The following is a 25,611-nucleotide window of genomic DNA, read 5'->3' as shown; positions in this document are numbered from 1 at the left end:
ATCTATCTATCTATCTATCTATCGACCTACTATTATCTATCATCTATCCATTATCTACCTACCTATTATCTATCTATCTATCAATCAATCAATCTATCTATCTATCTATCCATCTATCTATCTATCACTGTTTATCATCTACTTATCTATCTATCTATCACTGTCTATTTATCTGTCTGTCATTATCTATCTATCTATCTATCTATCTATCACTGTCTATCATCTACCTATCACTGTCTATTTATATGTCTGTCATTGTCTATCTATCTATCTATCTATCTATCTATCTATCTATCTATCTATCTATCTACCCCTCCACCTGTAATCTACCTATCATCTATCTTCATCTGTCTTGGTCATCTTTATAATTCATCTCTTTATTTCAAGGAATGTATTATAATCATTGCCACACAAGTCCAAGGTAAAGAGAATGGGGCTTTCTCAGAATTGTTACCCAGGTTTTAAGTTGTTGCTCATAAGGACATCACAGCCATGTATCAGTGCAGTGTTAAAAGACACAATAGTTCTCTGTCGTGTCAAGGACATACACTGCTCAGGACAGGGGAGGTTGTGATTCTATGAAGCAGAACAGAGCTGTACTGTGTTTACTCCAGAATGGCCAGCATAGAAATGACATTCTAGAAGTTCCTGTGAGATGAGGTAAAATTGACCTTGAAGAGGAAAGGACTTACAAAGAGATCTCAGCCCTGTTGATGTAGTTAATGGATTTATGGATAGGAGAGGGCAACATGCAGCACACATGCACAGATACATGTGTTAGTGCATGCATGCATGCATGTGCATGTGTACATGTGTACACCCTCCACACACACAAGGACTAGTCTATCACAAGAATAACATCTCACCAGTTCTACCCTGCATAGTTCACAGGTGAGGTTTGCTAACACATGTGTCACTGTCCCACAGGATGTCACTCTCTCTGGGTGGGAGAGGGACTGTCCCTCCCCTTCCTGTGCTTACTGCTGTCCCCTCAGAGGGGTCCCCATTAATGCTGTTATTTACCTGAATGGGTCTGGCCCTGGTGATGGAGAGTGAAGGAGATGGCTTTGCCTCCCTCTTCTTCTCCAGCTCATGCTGCTCCAGTGCAGACACCTCCCACCCGTGGTCACTGGTGAGTCTGACCCTATGTAGTCTGCAAATTTCACACTTGATGAACAGAAGGGAAACAGACCTCAGAGCTGCCCTGTGGCAACCTAAGCAACAGCTAAGGTAATCTGGGAGCTTCCAGGGCTCCCGGAGAACCCAGTTAGTCTCTCCCAGGGAAGATGGGGAGGTAGGAGTTGGAATGTCTAACTATTGTGACACCAGTCCTTTCAGCCATCAGTGACTCTTCTTCAGCAGGACAGAATGGTTTCTGCAGCATTTACTGTACAGGGCCCAGTGTTCTGGTATTAGGACTTCTGAGGCATCTGAGCCCCAGAGCCTGAGGTCAGAGGCAGTTATCATGTTAGAGGCTCAGAGAGTCTAGCCTGACCCAGATCCATGTCACTGACTGATACCCAGGGGTTCCATCGAACCCCAGGAGAGCTGTGAGCAGTGTCTGATGCATGTGGTTCTAGGCCTCATTCCAGAACATTCCAGGTTCTGGCCTCTCTCCAGATGGGGAGACCCAGCTAACCTCAGGTGACCAAGGAAAACTTCTGTCCTGAAAGCTCTCTTGTTAGTAGATACCTTATATCACGCCCCCCAGGTACTTCTCCCCAAAGATGCACTGGCCAGCCCTGCAGGCAGGTACTGGGGCACTCTGGGTTCATTTAGTCCTCAAGTGGTACCTGTCCTGCTTTTAGTGTGACTGGGGAAGATTGACAGTCACGTCTCACATCATCAGGGTCAGACCTTTCAGGGAAGGAAAAACATTAATGGGGACCCCTCAGAGGGGAAAGCATTGAGCATGGGGGGAGGGGAGGAACAGCCCCTCCCCCACTCAGAGAGAGTGACAGCCCATCTCAGCAAAGCCTCATCTCTGGTGTGACATGAAAAGTTAAGTGCCCTGCATGTCATTATCGGCCCAAGTGACATTCACCAACACTTGTCTCTAAGAGCTGTCAGGAACATCTGTCAGCAGATGAGATGTTGGAACCAGTCCCAGAGAGGGCCCGGGGCACAGCCAGCTCTCTACCTACAGCTCAGTGGGACCAGCCAAGCTATAGGCTTACCTTTACCCTGCGTGTGGTGTGTCCAGCACCTCAATGTAGGAACAAGAGTGGCCTTGAGTTATGTTGTCTCCCTCAAGGGAACAACCACAGAAGCTCCTTCTGCTCCATCAGTTTCTAGGCTGATGGGACACCTCACTTCTAGAGTGTGGAGTATAGAGGTGAAGACGCGTAGGGCTCAGGATGGATTGCTTAACTTAATGAAGTCACTTAAGGAGGAGTTGATTCTTACTCAGTTTGAACATCCAGCCTTTCAGGGTAGAGAAGGCTTAGGGCAGGAGTGTGAGGCAGCTGGTCAGATTGTACTGAGTCGGGAAGCCAAGAGAGATGGATGCTGGTCCTGAGGTGAATGCTGGTCCTGAGGTGGATGCTGGTCCTGAGGTGGATGCTGGTCCTGAGGTGGATGCTGGTTCTGAGGTGGATGCTGGTCCTGAGGTGGATGCTGGTCCTGAGGTGGTGCTGAGGTGAATGCTGGTCCTGAGGTGGATGCTGGTCCTGAGGTGGATGCTGGTCCTGAGGTGGATGCTGGTCTTGAGGTGGATACTGGTGCTGAGGTAGACTCTGGGGTTGAGCTTGCTTTTTCTACATTTCTAAGTCCTGAACCCCGATCCACCGGGTGGTGCTGACTACATTTAGTAAACTGGTCTTCCTGCAGCTTCCTCAGCTAGCCCATTCCAGAAATTTCCTCTCAGACTAGCGAGAGATTTGCCTCCCGGATGGTTCTAGAGCTTACCAAGCTGACACTCAATACTACCCTTTATGCCTGTTTTTGCAGCACCATCACTCCCCCCCCCCGGAAGGGATATAAAAATGGAGTCTACACCCCCAGGATTCCATGTGGTCACATCTCAGTTCCCCGCTCTCTACCACCTGGAAAGTTGACCCATGACGTTGGCGATAAGTGGGGAATATATCTCGATATTCGCTTCTTGAAGGGGGAAGGGCATGTGGTGCAGGGTCCTCTGCCTGTGCTTAGGACTTGCCTATGTCCCTAGGCAGGCTGGCTTCTCCTGAAGGGGTGCCGAGCACCCACAGATAGAGAGGAATGTTTATCATTTGACGTCGGGGAGACAGGGACAGTGCTGCTGTGAGAGGTCCCATCAAGTCAGCCTTCCTGAGGATGCAGTTTTGTAACTTCTCTTCCCTTTGAAATCATGTACCCCCAAGTAGAAGGGACAGGAAGGGTAAGAGCGAGCCCTGGCTCCACCCATCCCAGGTCTCGCCTCTGGGAATTTTACTAATGCCCTCTAATGTCTTGGAAAGCTGGAACATGGGCCAGCCACCCACTGCAGCCTCTGTTTGGGGGAATTTTTCTGATCAGTATCACTTCTTCATAACTTCAAGTGCCAGCAAGCTTGGCATAAGCTGGGAACAAGGATGCCAACCCGAACCCCAGTTCTACCCAGAAACAGCCACTCAGGGCTGCTTAGCAGCAAATACGGGTAGGATGTGGTTCTTTGAAATCCAAAACCATGGCAGAGACCAAGTTACCAGAGGTCTCCCAGCAGCAGCAGTGGAGAAGGATGAACAGGGGGCTCACCAGAATGCCCCCTTCTAAAGAAGAATCCAGGAAAAAAGTTAGGGTTCTGCTTTTCTGGGCTGCCCAGGCACCAACGATCCAGCCTGCTTCTGTCTCTCTCCCTTACTGCCCTCAGCTCAGTTTTTGCCTTTAAGGTCACTCCTAGTACACAATATCTGCTGGGCCACGCTGCCAAAAGTGCCTTCTATGTAGAAGGACAAGAAACAATAGGAGCAAAGTGAGGGATTTGCCGAAAGAGCCAACCACTGACTTGGCACCCATTTCTGCAAAGCTGGGCACACCTTGAAATATAGAGAAGATGGGGGCCAGCTAGCACTCTTGAAGCCTTTGGCTTCTACCCAGACTCATTTACTAAACCTGCAGCCAAAGGCAAAGCATCACACTGCCTTCGGTCTTGTTATATTCATCTGTAAAATGGGAAAAGAGTATGTCTTGCCAGTTTTGTGGTCTAGGGTGGAGAAGGAATTGCATAATGAGTATCCTTCATAGTCAACCAAGAAGTACTAGGACCATTCAGTACTGAGATCAGGGAGAACTGGGACCAAAAAGCACTGGGACTGGGAAGTACTAGGAAATAAGAATTACTGGGGCCAGGAAGTACTAAAGCAAGGGAGTATTGAGACCAAGGAGTACTAGAACCAGGAAGTACTGAGTTCAGAAGTATTGAACCAGGAAGTACTAGTACCAAGAAGTACCAGGACCAAGAAGTACTGGTATCAGGACGAGGAAGTACTGAGACAAGAAGTACTGGGACTAGAGACTACTGGGACCAAGAAGTACTACTAGGACCAAGAAGTACTGAAGCCAAAAAATACTAGGACTGGAAGTGCTACTGTTGAGAGCCTCCTCACTTTCTCTTTTGGATGATCTTGTCCTGTCCATTTGCCAGGCTGACTTGTGTGTCTTCATTTTCCTAAACCAAGAGAGCTATAAAAGGGACAACTGGTTTGATGAGGGATGAGGGTAGAAAGTATATGTTTGCTTGGTCAGAAATGTCTCATTCAATTGGGAGTTCCGATGGACACATAGGAGTGACAACAGTAGACGTTCAAACTCTGCAACCGGCTTGAGCATAGGGAGACATATCACAGGGTGCATTGTCAGAGATCCAATCACACCACCATGTTCCCATCCTGCCCTTTTACTCTGCTCAAGGGTGACACATCTCAGATTCAAAAGCCCCGCTTGGGGCTGTTGAGGGGCAATCAATTCTTCTCCTTGTCATCCCCCTTACTCTGGAAGATTTTTGGCTGGGAACATCCCTGCAGTTGAGGGTAGCTCTGTACCCCTCTTTCCCCCAAAATGCATCTGCTTCCCTCCTAGTAAGAGTAAGGCAGCCATGTGATATCCATGCATGTCTGAGTTGTATGGAGGTTAATAGAGCCTGGGGGAGCATCAGGAAACTGAAGACAGTGCTGGTGGCCACTGCTGGATAGCTAGCCTTGCCAAGGGGTGGTCATAGGACCTGGCTCCTTTGGGACAGCTGGGGCATGCAGGAGACTGGGAAGCATGGCGCCCAGGCATTTGGACCTCTGCCTGACATTCTGTAGTACTGTGCCTCCAACCAGGACTGAGCTTTAGGACCCCTTGGTTGCTGTGTCATCCACCACCATCTACTGAGTTGGCTCAGGCTGGGCATCTGATTTTCTAGTCTTAAGGCCTCCCCAGGCACTGCTGGGGTCACAGCCTCATGGATGACATTGGCCTACAGAGCATTTGTAATCCATTGCTGGGGTACGTCCCTATTATCTGGAGAGAGAGAGACCCAGAGCTCCTCCTCTCTGGCTCTGACATTAGAACTCTGAACTCTCCAGAGAGGCAGAGTGCAGAGCCTTGGGAAGACCCCACGCAGAAGCACTTATCCTCTCTCCTGGCTAAGTGTGAGGAGACAATACAACGATGGGGGGCAGGCCTGGCTCTGCTTGGCTCGTTCCTGTTTGCTCTGGTTTTACTTCAGTTGCTGTGATAAACCAAGCCAATAAAAGCAGCTGTGAGGAAGAAAAGGTTTCGTTTGGTTACAGTTGCAGCCTGTGGTCCCTCTTTGCAGGTAAGTCAAGGCAGAAAACATTACTGAGTATCTGGACAAGACCCCTGGGTTGCAACAATATAGTCAAAGGCTTGGTCTTGAAGAAGCTGTCAGGCCTATGAGGGAGAGAGAGAAGAGGGAAAGAATTTAAAATATGGGCCGATGCATGTAGCCCACTGGAGTACCTTCCTAGCATGCACAAAAGTCCAGGGTTCAATTCTCAGCAGCACAAAAACTGGATATGGGGGTGTGTGACTCAGATCCCAGCACCCAGGAGGTGAAGGCAGGAGGATTAGATGCTCAAGATCATCCTAAACTCTTGAGTCCAATCATCCTGAGCTACACAAAACCTTGTCTTAAAAAACAATGTTTTAGAGGCTGGAGAGGCTCAGGTTAAAAGCATATACTACTCTGGCAGAGGACGTGAGGTTCCTGACACCCGCACTGATCAGATCACAACAGTCAGTAACTCCAGCTGCCAAGAACCAGCTTCTTCTTTTGACTTCCAATGGCACCTGAACTCTGATACACATACCCCCACACACAATATATATAATTTAAAATAAAACACATATTTACATTTTTATTTATTTATTTATTTTAATTAATTAATCAACTAATTAAATAAATTTAACACAATTTTTTTTCTAGATAGTGTTTCTCTGTGTAACCCTGGCTGTCCTGGAACTGAGAGATATGCTTACATCTGCCTCCCAAGTGCTGGGATTAAAGGTGTGTGTGCTACCATGCGGTCTGAGTCAGGGTTCCTATTCCTGCACAAACATCATGACCAAAAAGCAAGTTGGGGAGAAAGGGTTTATTCAGCTTACACCCCCATGTTGCTGTTCATCACCAAAGGAAGCCAGGACTGGAGGTCAAGCAGGTCAGAAAGCAGGAGCTGATGCAGAGGCCATGGAGGGATGTTAATTACTGGCTTGCTCCCCTGGTTTGCTCAGCTTGCTCTCTTACAGAACCCAAGACCACCAGCCCAGAGACGGCACCACCCACAATGGGCTGGGTCCTCCCCACTTGATCACGACTTGAGAAAATGCCTTATAGCTGGGTCTCATGGAGGCATTTCCTCAACTGAGGCTCCTTTCTCTGTGATAACTCCAGCTTGTGTCAAGTTGACACACAAAACCAGCCAGTACAATTGACCCCTTGTCAACTTGACACACAAGCACATCACTATTAAGCCTCAACCCTTACTTTCTTATTCATCCCCAAGATCTAAATAACTTTAAGACTCCCACAGTCTTTACCTACTAAAAGTTCAATACCTTTAAAATATCCAATATCTTTTAAAACTCAAAGTCTTTTTAAAATTCAGTCTCTTAACTGTGGACTCCACTAAAATACTTTCTTACTTCAAGAGGGAAAAATATCAGGGCACAGAAGCGAAATCAAAATCTAACCGTCCAATGTCTGGGATCAACCCATGAGATCTTCTGAGCTCCCAAGGGCTTGGGTCACTTCTCCAGCTCTGTCCTTTGTAGCACACACCTTGTCTTGTAGGCTCCAGCTGTCTGTTCCCCACTGCTGCTGCTGCTCTTGGTGGTCATCTCATGGTACTGGCATCTCCAAAATGCTGCTGTCTTCTGCAGCTAGGCTTCACCAATAGCCTCTCACAGGCTCTCTTCATGGTGCCAAGCCTCAACCCCTTTGCATGACCCCTTCAGTCCTGGGTCATCAATTGCAACTGAGGCTGCACCTTCACCAATGGCCATCCATGGCCTCTCACAGTGCCCAGCCTCAGCTGCTCTTCATGACCCTTTCATGCCTTCAAAATCAGTACCACCTGGGTGAGTCTTACATCTTGTCAAGTCCAGCCACAGCGCAAGGTACAACCGTGGCTTTCTCTGGAACACAGCCTCTTTCTGATTTCAGAAAACACTTCCCAGAAGATTTCACATTAATGATGCTGGTCTCTTCTTAATCACCACTAATTTCTTAGCTCCAGCTGACCAGCATCAATTGTCCCAACAATACAAAGGTTTCGCTTCAGTAGTTCTGGTATCTTGTTAATCACAGCCGATTCTTCAGCCCCAACTAACCAAAGCCACAGAATCGTCACAATCAAAATAGAAACAGCCCTGACAAGAGTCTTTAATCTTCCCTCTGAAATTTCACAAGCTAGGCCTCCATCTTCTGCACTGTTCTCAACACTATCTTCCAAGCTCCTACAGACCATCCCACAGAGCTCTTAACATCCCAATGGCTCTTCTAGCTCAAAGTTCCAAAGTCCTCACACAGTCCTCCCAAAAACATGGTCAGGCTGTCACAGGAATACACCGCTCAGATGGTACCAATTTATCTTAGGGTTTCTTTTCCTGCACAAACATCATGACCAAGAAACAAGTTGGGGAGGAAAGGGTTTATTCAGCTCACACTTCCACATTGCTATTCATCACCAAAAATGTCAGGACTGGAACTCACACAGGGCAGGAAGCAGGAGCTGATGCAGAGGCCATGGAGGGATGTTACTTACTCGATTGCTTCCCCTGGCTTGCTCAGCTTGCTCTTATAGTTCAAGACCACCAGCCCAGGGATGGCACCACCCACAATGGTCTGTGTCCTCCCCCCATGACCACTAATTGAGAAAATTCCTTACAGCTGGGTCTCACGGAGGCCTTTCCTCAACTGAGGCTCCTTTCTCTGTGATAACTCCAGCTTGTGTCAAGTTGACACACAAAAACAGCCAGTACACACGCCCCGCTCTAAAACTGTATTTTAAATGTGCACTTGTGCCGGGCTGTCATTTTATGTGGGCCATCAGAGATGGCATCTCAGAGGAGTGGCATGGGGGCAGAGACCTGAAGTGATGGAAAACAGCCGGGCGGAGGAGTCAGTGTTCTCATAATGCCCTTGGGTAGGATTGTGCCTGTCCTGTTGGAGAGGCAGCAAGGACTCCTAGGTATCTGGGGCAGAGTGGCAGGGAGTGAGCTGGGGGTGGGGCAGGACGACATCAGGTAGGACCTCAGAAGCCAGAGCAAGACTTGGGTTTTATTTTGCAGGAGGAGCCACTGAAGATTTAAGAGCAAGACTGAGGCCCACTGTGCTGAAGGACAGTGGCTATAGAGTACGTTCAGAGAGGAGACGGATGGGGTGGGTTAGTTCTAGAGGGATGGGAGGCCTGCCCTGTCTAGAGAAGCTCTTGTCTCACAGCATCGACATATATGCAAAGGCCAGTAGGATGTGATGTGGGAGTGATCAGATATCCCTAGACAGGCCATGTTGAATCTTTTGACAGAGCCCTGGCTCTGTCCTCTGCTGAGGAACCTTATTGTGGTCCCTGAAAGACTCCTAGTAGAGAGCAGGCACTCTGACTTCTCAGTGGGTAGATGAGCCTCCCACTGCATTGCTGGCCCAGCTCCTCTGCCAGTGTGCCCCACTGCTCTCTCTCCTCTTTTTCTTTGTTTCTCACTCCGATTACGAGACTTTTTATAGGGTCTCATGTAGCTCAGGCTGGCACTCAACTGTCTATGTGGCTAAGGATGACCTTCAAATTCTGGTTCTCCTGATTCTACCCCCACCCCTCCAAATGCTAGGATTGCAGGCATGTATCATCACACCTGCTTTATGCCCTGCTGGAGATGGACCCCCTAGAGCCTCATGTATGATAAGCAACCGTTCTACTCACTGGGCCACATCCCAGCATCCCTGATAGTCATTATCTATGATACTGTTTAATTAGCCCATTAGGCAGGCCACAGTACTTCTGACAGCCCTTCACTTCTCCTAGAGGCTTAAAGGCTTTTTGTGCTAGTATCTGGCCATGATGACAGAAGCAGCTATTACAGATAGAAGGGTGGCCCTAGATCAGGGGCTTGGTGACCTGCATTCTATCCCCTAGGACACGTAGACAGAGTGGGCTTTTCAGGTTCTGGGCATGGGGACAGGATCTGAGAAGTTACGATGCTGGTGGGGTGGCAGCTGGCCCTGAACACTTGGGAGATATTTTTACCACCCATCAAAATGCCACCTCGTGCTCGCTGAGCTGATGCCAAGGCTGCTCCCAGCCTGTGCTCATCTCCTCCCCCGGCTTTGACTGCTGCCAAGAAGGTCTGAGTGGAAAAGCTTGGAAAACTCCCTGTGGGTGTGGCTGGGAGTCAGCGGTTCTCACCCCCCTCCTCAGGACAGGGCCTGGGGGAGCCTCCAGATGGTGGTCTGTGGCTGAGACTCAGATGCTGCTCTCCTCACCTTACATGTGAGAAGGTGCAGAGGACCCTGTCCCAAACCACCACAGATCAAAGAACCTGAAATTCCACAGTTAGAGGTGTTGTTTGTTTGTTTGTTTGTTATGGTTTGATTTTTGTTTTGTTTTGTTTTCCATGCAAAGGCTAGAAAACTGGGAGGTACTGGGGTGGTTTCTTGGGGGGAATGGAAGCCAATGCTATGAAGGGCGCAGTGGAAGTCTTAGCAGTTGCAGAAAGCAGAGAGCATTTCCTGGATCTATGGTCAAAAGCCTGAGAGAATTTGGGTAGGGAAAAGGGAAAAGCCAAGGTCCGTGGTTTCTATCCAACTCCTTGATCAGCATAGCCATCTTGGACTTGGTTCTTCTGCCTTTAAAAATGGGACTTGGTTTTGTTTCTCTCTCTCTCTCTTTTTTTTTTCAAATTCCACAGCCTGAAAAAACAACCAGAGTACGAACCAGACAGTCCAAGCTCATCCACACCAGCCTTCTCCTTTACCTACCACCCTACCCTCACTCCCCCTATCCACATTGCTGCAGTAATCCCTATATGAAGATAAGTTTGGAGCCAGGCCTAAGGACAGACCTCACCTAGAGAGCTGGTGTGTGTGTGTGTGTGTGTGTGTGTGTGTGTGTGTGTGTGTGTGTGTGTGTGCATGTGTGTGTGTGTGTGTGTGTGTGTGCATGTGCATGTGTATGTGTGTGTATGTGTGTGTGTATGTGTGTGTGTGTGTGTGTGTGCATGTGTGTGTGTATGTGTGTGTGTGCATGTGTGTGTGTGTGTGTGCATGTGTGTGTGTGTGTGCATGTGTGTGTATGTGTGTGTGTGTGTGTGTGTGTGTGTGTATGTGTGTGTGTGTGTGTGTGTGTGTGTGTGTGTGTGTGTGTGTGTGTGTGTGTGTGTGTATGTGTGTGTGTGTGTGTGTGTGTGTGTGTGTGTGTGTGTATGTGTGTGTGTGTGTGTGTGCATGTGTGTGTGTGTGTGTGTGTGTGTATGTATGTGTGTGTGTGCATGTGTATGTGTGTGTACATGTGTGTATGTGTGTGTGCATGTGTGTGTGCATGTGTATGTGTGTGTATGTGTGTGTGAGTGTGTGAGTGTGTGTGTGTGTGTTGAGAGGGGACATCCCCCCAGAAGGCTCAGCAGTGAATAGGTCCCCAGATGCAACAAAAGGACCTCACATGTACCCTAAGTTCATCTCTTAGTCCCTGACCTCCTAAAAAAGAGAGTTTGAACACAGGCCTACCACACTCTACAAAGAGTGTCTCCCCACTTCTCCCAGGACTAGAGAGGATTAGAGGTGTGAGGTGGATCTGGGGCTGGGGTTTGCAGATGACATGTTTATGCCAAGGTCAGAGACTCCATTCACTTTTGCACTATCCTGTCCCCTGCTCTCTTCCTTGCTGAAGAGACGCCCCCAGAATTATCATCCACTGTCAGCGGAGACGCCATGAGAAAGCAGAGAATCATGAGCCCAGCTGACTCTGTTGCCATCTACCCACACAGAAGTACAAAGTGGGCGGGCACCTCAGAGGAGTCGCGCTCACACAAATGGAAGACGCTTCCAGGCAGTGCTAATGATATCTGAGGAACGAAGCTTTGAATTGAGGGCAGGGCGTGGTTTAGAGGACCTGGAAGAGTTCATCTGTGTCAGGTAGATGCATGTCTTCTCCACGCTGACAGAGCGGATGGCTGAACCCTCACATGTTCTAATTTATCACTTACCATTTGAGTCACGGCTACACTGGTTGCTATCGCCACCTCTGAGCAGACTGAAAAAACAGGCCATGGCTTGACCCTAACGACAGGCCGACAGCAGAGAGTAATAGTGGCCTGGTCTCAGTCCTTCAAGGGCCACCTTTTCCTTAGAGCCACACGGTAACAGCTTTTCTATCCTAGCACCACAGGCCAGGCAGTCAAGAAAGGTTGATAGTGGAGCCGTGAGTCTCTGGGGTGAGCTTCTGATGCAAGAACGTCTGGTGGATGAAGTAACTGGAAGATCACAGCTGGGCTGTTGACCTTGAGTCTTAAACAAAGTGAAGGATAAAAGGTCATATTTACTTCAGCAAAGCCCTGGGAGCTGTGAAATATCAGGGTGTGGATAAAGACATCAGTAAATCACCCACTTCCAGGATCCACTGCTCTTCTTCCAGCCTAGGCTGGGTATCCTGTGGGCAGAAGGGGAGGGGAAGAAGGTAATGGCCTCTGGGGACTCCAAATAAGACTGGCTCTGGGCTTCAGTGGTGTTGAAAACGAGTGAGCTGTAGACGGCCCTGGGAGGTAACATTGTCAGCTCCATCTGCCTCACAGAGACATTGCCCTACCCAGAGGTTGACACTGGCAGCTTCATCTATTGCTCTCCACGTTGAATTTTGAGACAGTCTCACTAAACCTGGAGCTCCCCAGTTGTCTAGACTGACTGGTCAACGAGCCCCAGGGACCCCTATGTCTCCACTCCATATTGCTTTTTGTACATCTAGTCAACCTGCCTGTGAGCAGGGCATCTACTGAGAGGTCAGGAAGGAGCAGAGGCGAGGAAGGACAAGGTAAAGTAAATGGGTAGAAAGTTATGGACCTCGTCACCTTGGACAGCTCCCCCAAGGAAATGATTCCAAATGCTCACTCCTTAGTATAGACTTTTGGCTGACAGCAACCTCAGTTGCTTTCTCTTTTTTAGTGATCCCTATGGCCAATAAATGTGCACATGTACACACACACACGCCCACCCCACGCACGGGAGCCAGTGCACACATACTCACACATCATCCTTATATAACTGTAAGCAAGGTTGTAAGTTATTTTACAAACAGGAAGAACAAGGTCTGAGAAATGAAGTAACAAACGCATAACCAGTGAGTTGTAGAGGATTTGAGCCCAGAGCCCAGACAGCTTGTGTGTTAAAGCTTGTGTATATTTGTAGTTGGGGACCGACTGGCATAGTACACTGTCACCAATACCCTGCTAACCAGCTCATTCTGGAGATACAGTCGCAGCATTGTAGAACATCAGAAGTGGCTGAAGCACAGAGTGTGAAGGTGATTGGACTCAGCTCACACAGGAGTCAATGAATCAGAGACTCATTGCCTGTGTCTGAATGTGGGATGTTTGGTGTGTGGGGACAGAGGATGTTTATCCTCCAGCCTTCTCCCATAAGCTCTCTGGGATTAGAGAGCAGGGGTGTCTGGGAGGATCAGTAGAAATACAACAGGGACACGTTTTGAGTAGGTTTCTCTTGCCTACCAGCAGGAAAGACATCTCTTCACAGGGTACAAGTGCTATGTGCAAGGAGGCTGGAATCAGAGCAGGCTCACCAAGTGCTTCTTGAAGGCAGAAAGTCGTGTTTGCATTCACCCATCCATCCAAAGCAAAAGAATGCCCTATGAAGACAGTTTAGCCCCCCAGACCATGGCATAGGATTTGAACTCGATCTTCAGAGAGTCTCCATCATGCCTATTTTACAGTATATATTCTTTGTAGTATGTGTGTGCATATTTTTGGTTTATGTATATGAGAGCATATGTGTGGTACAATGTGCATCCATTTTAGTACACATGCATGTGGAGGTCAGGGGTCAACTTCAGAGTCCTTCGTCAGGAGCATCATTCAACGAGCTTTTCATAAGATTTGTTCTTATTTTTATTTCTGTGTGTGAATGTGTATGTATGTATGCCACATGCATGCTGGACACTCCATAACATCCAGGAGAAGGCATTGGATTCACGGGATCTGGAGTTGCAGGTGTTTGTAAAAACCCAGCAATGGTCCTGGGAACCAAACTTGAGTCCTCCTTAAGAGCAGCAAACACTCTTAACATTGAGGCATCCCTCCAGCCCCTCTTCTGTTTTATTTCTGAAAAAGGGTCTCTGGATGGTCTGGAACTGGCCCTTTTGGCTATACTTGCTGATTAACAAGCCTCATATCCAGCTTTTAAAAAAGTATCTGTCCTAAGAACTGACTCCAGATCTCAGATCTTGGCTGAACATAAACTTACTTTGGGCAGGTCACCTGGCTTTGACATGCTTCGGTGTCTTCATTGGTTCATAGGGATGGATGATACTTTCCCTACCCCCCTACACATAGAATTGCTGAAAGGATTAAACTAACAAGTAGAAAATATTCAGAATAAGCATCAATAAATGTCCATCGGGACCATTACATGTGTATTTTTTTTTCGTTGTGAATTATTGTAAAACAGTCTGCTTTAACACTAAAATGTGCTTCCTGGCAAGCTCTAATTCTGCAGATGCTCTAATTCCGCCCTGATGTTCAGGGTAACGTGGGGCTGTTAGTCTCTGATGTATAAAGACAGCTGATAGCAGGACAGCTTTCTAACACACTAAAATTCACATTCAAGTGCTTTACAGACACGCAACCCGAACAACGCCTCGGCACACTCTAACTCCTTCCTACACACCACTTTCAATACTGAAAACAATGGCAATGCTGTCGAAATAATTGCAGGGCTGTTTGTTTCAGGAATATTGACCAGAAAAAAAATATACAGGATCTGTGAGAGTGGTTCAGTGGGCAGAGAGTTTGTTTTGCAAACATGAATCCTTGAGTTTGGATTCCATAATCCATGCAAAAAGCAGAGCAAGTCAGAGTGTGCATATATGTGTAACCCCAACATTAGCAGGACAGAGACAGGGAATCCCTGAATTTCCCAGATACCCAGGGTACTGTAGTCAATCATCGGCCTCCAAGTTCAATGAAGAAACTATGTCTCTAAAAATATAGCTCTGGCATCCGCATGCACCTGGAAGACACTCATGCACACACCCAAACATGTTCACACACAGAGACAAGTATAAGCGGCACAACATGAATATTTATTCATACATTTTTGTTCAAGTAATTCTAGGGCATAATATGTGGAGAAGCAGCACATGCAGATACAGAGGTCTGAATAGTTTGTCACAATGGCCCAGCCACTTTTGACTGGTTGGGACTTGAGAAAGTGATCTATCTACTTGGGGCTAAATTTCTCCATCTATGATTATCATTGCATAGAATAGAGATGATGTTTGATACAAGCCATGTATAGCTGCCACAGGGCAAGAACATGGTGAGTGTGTACGCGTGTGCCACTGAACCAGCCCCAGCTCCTTTCTACCTGGGAAGGAAACAACCCACTTTGAGACTCATGGACCTCCATGATGCTGGATGACAGGCTATCTGCCTTTGTTTAATGGAATTTTGTGTATTGTGGGAGTAAGATGTAGAGGTCATCTGGAGAGGGTTGTAGATGTGGGGCTGTGAAGATGGTGATACAGATGCCAAAAAAAAAAAAAAAAATCAGGTAGTTAACAGGACCTCACTAAACGAGTGTTGCGGCTCAGTAGGTAAGAGTGGTATGCCTCTGATGGAGGGAAAGGAGACAAGCTTCTGAAATGGCTAGTTTTAGGGAGCTAGAGGAGATGAGACTGAAGGAAGCATGAAGGTAAAAAGGGGTGTTTGTTGATAACTTAAAACAGGCAAGGCTACCCTTCAGACATAGACTAGTCACTTCCACTAACACAAACCCACCTTGTTATCCTTGTTTTGGTCACTGGCAAATGACAGACTTTTCAGATCTCTTCTTACCAAGGAACTGTATGAGGCAGGGAAGTATCAGTGTTTCAGCAGAACAGTGCTATACTATTTAATGCCTTGAGCTTTCTACCATCCAGCATGTCACACTAGTAAAGATACTTGCTTTTGACTTATTGTCCTCTAGACAGCACAAGGCAAATCCTACACAGACTGGTGCAGAACAGAAGGAACATGTTGGGGATGTATCCCTGCCCTTAAAAGTTCACTACATATAACTTCTTCCCATTTGTTTGCCAAAATCTAATGCTTAGACTTAGCTGCAAGAGATGCTGGCAAATATGAATGGAGATAGGAGACTTTGTATGTTATTACCTGACTTATTACGGTGCCAAGATACCCCCCCAAAAGACTTTTAAAAAGCATGGATTTATTTTGATCCACAGTCTGAGAGTTTAGGTAGGTCCTCAGGTAGGGGAAGGCATAGTGACAGAAAAATAAAGTGGCTGGTTATGTGTGTCTGTAGTTAGAAACAAAAGAGGGAGAGATAGACAGAGAGATAGATACAAAGAGACAGAGAAACAGAAAGACAGACATAGAGAGACAGAAGGAGGAGGGAGAGAGAACAGCTAGTGCTCACCTTTTTTCCCTTCTTTATTAGTCTGGGATCCCAATCTATGCATTAGTAATGCCCATTTTCTGGGCAGATTTTCCCCTTCAGTCAATCTTCTAGAAAAACTCTCTCCAGTTACAGAGCATCTCCTAAATGTCCCCAAATACTGTAAAGTTGACAATGGGGGGTTAATCAGTACAGCATGGAACCAGAGAATGAGTTTGGGCACTCAACCTAAAGGCTTGACCCATTCTTTGAGACAAACTGTGTCATTGGGAAATAGTAGACCAAATCTGAGATAGTCTATAAGAGGTCACAGAACATCAGAGGATTAGGTATGTTGGTGTAGGCATAGAATTTTTGCAACCTACATTTAATAAAAGTTCAACCTCTTCTCTAGCCCACCACCCAGCAAAGGTAGTGAAAGAGAAAAGCTATTAGGGCATGGGAAAGTGGACTTGTTCAGCAATAGTTCTTTGTGGGGTGAGCTTGATCTTTAGGGGCATCTATTTAGTCCCATAGCAAACACCAAATACAACTTAGCAGCTACAGTCCAGTCCTTTTGGTAAGCAGACAACAGGAACAAACTGGCAGCTACAGACCTTTCAACAAGCAGACACCAGGCAGCTATAAGTCAATTCTGAAGAAACCACCAGGCTCAACAATCAACCTAAAGCAAGGCATCAGAAATATCAAGGTGCTGCTAGAATTTGATGAGCAGTACTTGGGCAATGTCTGGGCTATCACCATTGAGCTGAACAATGTTATGTAAGGCAAACCAATACATGCATGTCTTTAGGAAGAATAACAATGTGGAACAAACCAAATCAAAGTTCAGTGTCTGTGGGGTCATATTTATACTCCTTCACCTTGGGTCCTTTTACATGTTTGCTTATCAAAACATTCTTTCACCTGTGTCTGCTTCAGGAAAACAGTCGTCTGTGTTTGCTTTAACAAGGCATCCTTTTACCTGTGTTTCCAGTATCATTTAGGTGAGGGGACAAAGTACTGACCAGAGTTTTATGAACCATAACAACACACACACACACACACACACACACACACACACACACAGACACACACACACAGAGAGAGAGAGAGAGAGAGAGAAATAGTCACACATTCAGAGACACATATACATACACACATAGAGAAACACACATGTGTGTATATATGCAAACATGTATACACACATAATCAAAATGACACTTCTCAGACAATCAACAACCCCCCACATAATTTTATCTCTCACACAATGCTTTATCTATACACATGCTCATAGATACCAAACCCATATACAGGTTTCCACAAAAGGATTTCAGATACCCAGGTAATAATCTCCAAGGGGGAAAATTTACTTCTCTGGAAAGATCTCCTCAGGCACATTCAGGGTCTGAGAGATCACTATAAGAGAGAAATAAAAAGAAGAAGAGAAAGGAGGAGGAGGAGGGGGAGGAGGAGGAGGAGGAGGAGGAGGAGGGAGAGAGAGAGAGAGAGAGAGAGAGAGAGAGAGAGAGAGAGAGAGGTATGGGGAGAGAGGGGAGGGAGAGGAGAGGGAATCAGTCATATAGGCCTGTTTTGTTTTTGATAAGTACTGGGTTTATGTTTCAAATTGTGTTTTAGAACATTTGAGTTTAATTAAATATAACACTTTGGAGCATCTTAATTTAAAATCTCAGTTCATACTTTCAACTAACAGGGATGCTATCAGGGTAAATGATTTTTAAAATGGGCTAGAGAGATGGCTCAGCAGTTAAGAGCACTACACGCTCTTCCAAGGACCTGGGTTTAATTTCTCAGCACCTACATGGCAGATCACAACTGTAACTCCAGTTCCAGTGGCTCCAAAACCCTCTCACAACATACATGCAGGCAAAACACCAGTGCACATTAAAAGAACAAGAACAACAACAACAACAACAACAACAACACTTTAAGACTTCAGAAATATGTTTTTCACAGAGACATGACCCTGATGGATGTTAACTGCTGTCTTTTGACTCAGGCTCCATTATTCCCTGCATCCTTGATATATATTCTGGAAGCCTGGTAAGTGTGATCATGGAATCTGACTTTAGTCAGTTCATCGGGGGTGAATAACAGCAGATGATTGTGGGCTTGGCACTGGGATATTGGCTATCATTTTCATTTGTTTCCCACCTTATGTGGTTTCCCCGGAATCTTCTGTTTATTAACCAAATTCCATAGGCCTTTTTTTTTTATCTCAACGAAGGGTGATTTATTTTCTTCTAGAGAACCTTCAGCAATGTTTAGCAATGTTTTAGTTTGTCAGGGCTTAGGATGTAATATCTGATGCCTCAGGGTTAGAGGCAAGGAATGCTGACAAACCTTTTGTAAAGTGAAAAGAAACAGATCCACTCCATTCTAGAACTTATCAAGGTTGATAAGGGAAAACTAGAGGAATCATAATGCTGAAGGATGTTAAGAAGCCATTTTCTAAATTAGTGACTCTCACAGCACTCCCTAAGACAAACTCACTTTGCTTCTTCTTAATTTGTTGCAGACCAAGGATTTTAGGAGAATATAATCAGAATAAAACTCAGAAAACCTATCACATGCTTTCATGTGACAGCCTGTGCTAAATGGATGTAAAACTTACTCTTAGTTTTGTATTCTCTGATCACTGAGCATGAATAGGCATTATGTAGACCAGCATCCATTTGTAGGCTCTACTTATATGCTTTGCAATCCTCCCTGGAGCAGTGAGACGTGACAGCTTGGCTGATATTGGACATGGTTATTGCTATTGCATTTTGGTCTTCTGTGCCCTGACTGCTCTTTGTTTCAATGAATCGGTCCTTTTGTACAGTTTTTGTTTCCCTATGTAAGAGTTTCTTAAACTATTACCACTCAGAACCCCTTTCTCATCAAGAAAGTCACATGATTCTGGGTATGTAGGTCTATGAAATAGATATTCCAAGACTTATTGACAACAGACCATCAAGGAATTGATTTTTTAACAACTCCTTGGTATACATATAATTTTACCATGTGTTGAAGAGCAATGCAAATTTGCATACTAATGAGATAGATGTGCTTGTTTATTTTTAAATAAAGAATTAAATCTTGGCTGAATATTTGATTCTGAAGGATGTGGAGTATCTTCAACATTTTTCAGAGTTGATTGATATGTTGATTTTGTAATCTACAATACTGAGAATGCCACTTTGCATAAATACATAATAGAAAATGGCAGAAGGATATTTATGGCCATTTCAAAAGAAATTGACAGAAATTTTGGCCTAATCCTAAGCCAAAAAGATCATTTAATTTGAATTTTTATAAAACTCAAGCCAGAAACTCAAACAACAGTTTTTAAATTCAAACACAATACAATCCAAAGATATATAATTTGATACTTAGGTGCTAGGCGAGGATGGGAGAAAAATAGTAAGTTTTGCTTTCTATAATTAAACCAGTATGTTTCTATAGGAGCAGAACTCTTTGTATGTACAGTAAAAAAACACTAAAATATACAATAGTCTAGACTGAGATGTTTCAGGCAGAGTTTTTTTGGCTTTGGTTGGTGTGACATCACACATAGAAGAATGTGTAACATTGTGTATTCATAATCAAGGCTTCAGTGTAATGTGATACAGCATAGGTACATGCTCCCATAAACACAGTTGACACATTGTGCATTTGACAATTGAATTAATTTGAGGCTATTGCATGTTCAGAAACATTCAACCGTTTCTGAAATGTTTATAACAGTCACGGTCAGTTACATGTTAAATGATCCTAAAGAGTAGCCATGACTTGTGGTTTAAAGAATCACTAATAGCTTTTAATTATGTGTATGTATGTATGTCTATGTGCTACTATGTGCACATGAATGTAGTTACCTGGGAAGTTCAGAAGAGGGCAATCGATCCCCTGGAGCTGGAGTTATAAGCAGCTGTGAGCCACTCCGTGTGGGTGTTAGAAAATGAGCTCAGATCCTCTACAAAGGCAGTATGTACTCTTAGCTGCTAAGCTATAGATTGTGCCTTCTGCCTCTATAGTTTCTAACTGGCTTGGGATGCTCTTACCTGAGCAAGAAAAGTTAGAGGATTGATAAGGAAGCCGGTAAGAATATAAGAGGTAGCCTAGGTTGCAATCTCCAGTATGGAGCTTGTCACTTGTGAGTCACAGGTAGTTCTTGGCCCTTGGTAAGTATCTCAGGAGTTAAAGTGCTTTACATCCAGGTCCCAAATGAAAGAGGCCCACATGTGGAGCCGGAAAGCTTGTAGAGAGACTTGATGGATGAGGTATAGGCAGGAATGCACGAGGAGCCCAGGATTCTGGACTTGCTTCAAGGATGACGGAATAGCTTTTCATAAGGAGTATGATGGGGTATGAAAAAGTTCACGGTTACATGATGAGCTCCACTTAAGGCTCCAAATTTTGACTAGCACCCACTTTACATTACTCTCTTGTCCAGTTGAACTACTGGATACCTGAAGACAGATATGGTCTTGCTTTGGATTAAGAAGAATATCATTTCTAAGGCTAGGAAGACTCCTCAGTCATTAAAGCTCTTATGTGAATTGAAGCTCTGAGGTCAGGCCACAGAAACAGCATGAAAAGTTAGGTGGGAGACGAGACCAGGATCCCTGGGGCTGGCTGAGCAGCCCTCCTAGCCTAAATAGTGCACTCTGAGCTAACGAGAGATGCTATTTCAAAAAGTCATGGCAGAAAAGCCACCTTAGAAACAATGGCTTACATCTGGCCTACACACACACACACACACACACACACACACACACACGCATGCACGCGCGTATATACATCTGTACATCTTGGTCCTTGCGCTGTCCTTTCTCCTAAGGGAAAGTGCCAAGTTAGCAGTTTCCTCCCTCTCTAAGCAAAAGTAATGAAAACTGGGGACAAGTAATAACTTTCTTTGAGGTGACAAGACATTGAATAAACCCATGTGTGTAAACCTCCAAGCACACACAGAGGCCCAATGAGAACTATTGCTAGTTCCCATTGAGGTTGTCACTAGTAAAGGCAAACTTTCTTCTGCCAGATGGATTCTCTGGACTCTCTCTAATCTCTCTCTCTCTCTCTCTCTCTCTCTCTCTCTCTCTCTCTCTCTCTCTCTCCTCTTGTGTGTGTGTGTGTGTGTGTGTGTGTGTGTGTGTGTGTGTGTGTGTGTGTGTGTAGAAGAGGGTGTCAGATACCCTGAAGCTGAAGTTGCAGGCAGTTATAAGTGATCTGACATGAGTGCTGGGATCTGAACTCAGGTGCCCTATGGGAGCAGCAAGCTCTCTTTATTACCGAGTTGGCCTTCTCTCCCTCCTCTGCCACCACAGTTACTGCTACTGACAATATAGACATTTCTGTTTCCCAAGAAAACAAAGCTAACTTCAAACTGACTTCTAGGCTCATACCGTATCCCAGGGCTCTAGGGTTAAGACACATTAAGTGTGGAAATTTGTGCTACACAGCAGGTGTCCCAGCACAGGGACATGACACTCCCCTCAGAGGTGTACTTTGCAGTACCCACAAATCAGTGTGACCATTCAGGGCTTGACTCACCACAGCCCACAGCTGTACTACCTGGCCTGGGTCTGGCTCTGTCTTCCCATTTGGAAAGTACAAATCATGCCAACCAGCCCTGAAGAACTTAGAGGACAAACAACCTTGTCATGTTGCCTAGCTTACCAGTGGGCTGATCTTTCTGCGATTAATTAGCATCTGCTCTGACTGGCACCATGGACCCCGGAAGAAGCTATTGGACCTCAGTGTCTGCTGCAGTCCTGCAGTCCTGGTCACACCATGACCCATTCTTGGATCCTGTCCAGCAGATAACCTGACAGTCTTAGAATCTTGTACGTGGTTATGAACCAGAGGACTCTCAGCACTGCCCCTGAGAAACTGTGGCTAATCAGCTTGAGGCCAGTGAGGACTTAAAACAAAACACAACACAATACAACACAACACAACACAACAAAACAAAAGCAGCAAAAATATTTATTTGTAGCCTGGCGAGATGGTTTGATATGTAAAGATACTTGCCCCAAATCCTGACAACCTACGTTCAATTTCTGGGTCCCACATGGTAGGAGAGAACAGACTCTGGCCTCCATGCATGCATCATTACATGCATGTGTGTGTCACCCTGTCAACACAGAAAGTAAATAAATAAAATATAATGAGGAGGAGAGTTTCTTTTAAAAATCACTGGTTCATCAATGTGTGCATGCTCATATGCGAAGGCCCAGGGATGAAAGTAGGAAGAAAACGTTGGAAAGTCGATTTTCCATATCCACCATTATGAAGACTCCATGGTTGTAAGGCAAACTCTTTTACCCACTGAGACCTCTTGACACCTCCCCTACCAATAAAGTTTTTTTTTCATTAAAAGGAAAAACCATATTCCCATATCTGTCAGCGAGTGAGGGACAGTCCTATTTATGTAACCTTTGGCAACCCATCCACCTTCTCTGAACCTCAGCCATTTCTCTGTACTCTGAGAATTAAGAGTACAGTTCTTGTCTCTCTAAATGGTCATGGTGTCTGGATAAAGAGAAAGCCTCAAAGTCCCAGACAGACAGACCTATGGTATTGGTCTGTGGGGCCTCACTGACCAGCAAGGGTGAGGATGGCAGCCCCTGGGGCTGTACTCCTGAGGGTTGTCCATAACTCTCAGCTCTATCCTCCCCACAGATTCTCGGGTGGAGTCTTCAGGCATTGGTATTTCATATTTGATGGGGGGGTGGTTATTAAGGAGCCATTTTGTTCACAAGAGGACAGGGAGTGGAAGGCTTTAGAGATGGAGAAGAGGGTGTTGGAGTGGGTACCCTTATGCTCAGGCTGACTTCTCTACAGGATTGCCTATGGAGCAGCCCAGAAGTCATCTCTGGGCACAGCAGAAGCCGGATGCCACAGCAAAGGTCTTAGAGCTTGTTTCCAGGCTTCCAAAAGGTTTGTTCAGGAGCTCTCAGGCTACCACAGACAAGCTCCCATGTGGGGTCATTGCTACCTACTAATCTGTCCTCTAAGGAGGACAGACCAGGCAAGGATGTTTTAGGAACTCTGCTATGGGTCTCATGGATGAGTCAGTTTACTAGCTAGATGTGACATGATTTGGATGCAGGGTCAGAGTGCTTGTCCCCTTGGGTGTTGGGGTGGCTTCCTGGGCACCAGTGGGTCACTATCTCCCCCTTTGAGCAGCATGTTCTCTTTCCACTTCATGCTTTCTCGTATTAACACCCTACACCCTGAAAGCAAACTGCTCCCTCCTCAGCAAGAGGATCCTTGTAGGTGAGAGGTGCTGGGTGCAGGCTCAGGGCAGCACCTGGGCTCTGATTCTCACAGCAAAGGCCCAGAGAGGTCTCCAGGATCTCTGACGCCCTCTAGCGTTAGGGGATGGGTGGAGGGATGTTATAACAGATGCGGAGAAAGGGCAGCCACCCTACTAATTCCTGAGTCTTCATGCTTCTTAACCTATGTCCTACCCAGGTGCCTTTGTTCCCTTCTACAACCCACCCTACCCCCACTGCCACTGCCACTGCCTCTGCCTCCGCCACACGTCTATAATTTTACACCCCTCCCCCACCTTTGCATTCGTTGCCTTAATTTCTGAATCTTTTGGGCACTTACTTCACCCGACCTGGAAAGGATACTCTCCATCTTCCTCTTTTTCTCTGACATGCCATCCCAGAATATTTCTCTCCTGCCTTTTCTTTCACCCCAGTTGTCTCCTGGATCTTCCAGACCACATGTCTATCTTTGCTTCCTTGTTTTCTATGCCACACCCCTAACTCTTGACCTCTCCTTCCCCTCTCTTTCCCCTTTCCTCTCTTCATTGTTTATTCGTCTCATTTTCCAGTCTCTGCCATCCTCTCTGCAGGCAGACACGTGTCTGCATTACTCTATATCTGCCTGGGGCTTCTCCCCATCACCCTACCCTTTCTTATTCTCTGTGTCTGCCTCTCTCCGCAGGATGATCCCAGCCTCCAACAAGGCCTTCGTGGTCAACAACCTGGTGTCGGGAACGGGCTACGACTTGTGCGTACTGGCTATGTGGGACGACACAGCCACAACGCTCACGGCCACCAACATTGTGGGCTGCGCCCAGTTCTTCACCAAGGCTGACTACCCACAATGCCAGTCTATGCACAGTCAGATCCTGGGGGGCACTATGATTCTGGTCATCGGAGGAATCATTGTGGCCACACTGCTGGTCTTCATCGTAATCCTCATGGTGCGGTACAAGGTCTGCAACCACGACACCCCGGGCAAAATGGCAGCCGCCACTGTCAGCAATGTATACTCGCAGACCAATGGGGCTCAGCCTCCACCTCTGGGTGGGATGCCTGTTGGCCAGCTTCCTCAGGCACCACCCAAGGTCGTGGTGCGGAATGAGTTGATGGACTTCAGTACCAGCCTGGCAAGAGCCTGTGACTCTTCTTCCTCCAGTTCCCTGGGCAGTGGGGAAGCTGCAGGGCTGGGCCGGGGTCCCTGGAGGCTCCCACCCCCAGCTCCTCGTCCCAAGCCCAGCCTTGACCGTTTGATGGGAGCTTTTGCCTCCCTGGACCTCAAGAGTCAAAGGAAAGAAGAACTTTTAGACTCCAGGACTCCAGCAGGCAGAGGGGCAGGGACATCAGCCAGGGGCCACCACTCAGACCGAGAGCCACTGCTGGGGCCCCCAGCCACCCGTGCCAGGAGCCTTCTCCCTTTGCCCCTGGAGGGCAAGGCCAAACGAAGCCACTCTTTTGACATGGGGGACTTTGCGGCTGCAGCTGCAGCTGCTCCTGGTGGCTACAGTCCCCCTAGGCGGGTCTCAAACATCTGGACGAAGCGCAGCCTGTCTGTCAATGGCATGCTCTTGCCCTTTGAGGAGAATGACCTGGTGGGAGCTCGGGGGACATTTGGCAGCTCAGAGTGGGTAATGGAGAGTACTGTGTAGCCAGGGAAGGAGTACCCTCCCTCCCGCCCTTCCTCAAAGTGGGAGAGGAAGGAGTCAGAGTCAGCACTGGCAAGTATTTGTGGAGTTTCCATGGTGATGTTTACATCCAGGGACAGTCTTGTCTCCCTGTCAACAGCCTCATGTCCTTCTGCCCAGCTACACCCCCTTCCCTATGTCACCTTCCCAGGCCTGTCCCCACCACCCAGCGGGGTGTGCTCAGGGAATGGGACTCGCTCATGTGTCAGACTGAGCCCTGAGTGTTTGGAAAGGCCAACAACTGCCTTTCTATTCACAAATGTAGCGACAAGCAAGCGGCTTCGGATTGCTTGTGGATCCAGTGTTGTTTTGATTTCTTAATTTATTTTTCCATTTCCCAGACTCCTCTTCATTCTTCTGGGTAATTGAGAGTGTCCTCTACTGGTGAAAGTGTGTGGCCAGCAGGCTGGAGGGTGAGATGAGTGTGTGTGTGTCTGGGGTGGGTGGTGGGGTGGGTGGTGGGGTGGGTGGGTAAAGCAGTAGGTAATTATTGCAAGTCAGCAAAACTCTGGGTACATTGTAGAACCACCTGCCCAGAGGCCCTATAACCCATGGCCAATCCTATAGCCTGCTCTGGGAT

The 25,611-nt window shown here is 46.6% G+C and overlaps 1 protein-coding gene across 1 annotated transcript in view; it reads left to right on the top strand.

Moving 5' to 3' along the window:
- Lrfn2 (leucine rich repeat and fibronectin type III domain containing 2) overlaps nt 1-25,373 on the top strand; it is a 166,029-nt gene extending 140,656 nt beyond the window's left edge. The window contains exon 3 of the mRNA XM_032900535.1: nt 24,029-25,373. Coding sequence (XP_032756426.1) covers nt 24,029-24,995 — 967 coding nt within the window. The 3' untranslated portion in view covers nt 24,996-25,373. The remainder of the gene's footprint in view (nt 1-24,028) is intronic.
- Nucleotides 25,374-25,611: the final 238 nt, after the last annotated feature.

Source organism: Rattus rattus, chromosome 4, assembly GCF_011064425.1.
Source record: "Rattus rattus isolate New Zealand chromosome 4, Rrattus_CSIRO_v1, whole genome shotgun sequence".
NCBI classification, from domain to species: Eukaryota; Metazoa; Chordata; class Mammalia; order Rodentia; family Muridae; genus Rattus; species Rattus rattus.
The sequence above is the reverse complement of the archived record's forward strand: the minus strand, read 5'-3'. Positions and strand labels throughout refer to the sequence as shown.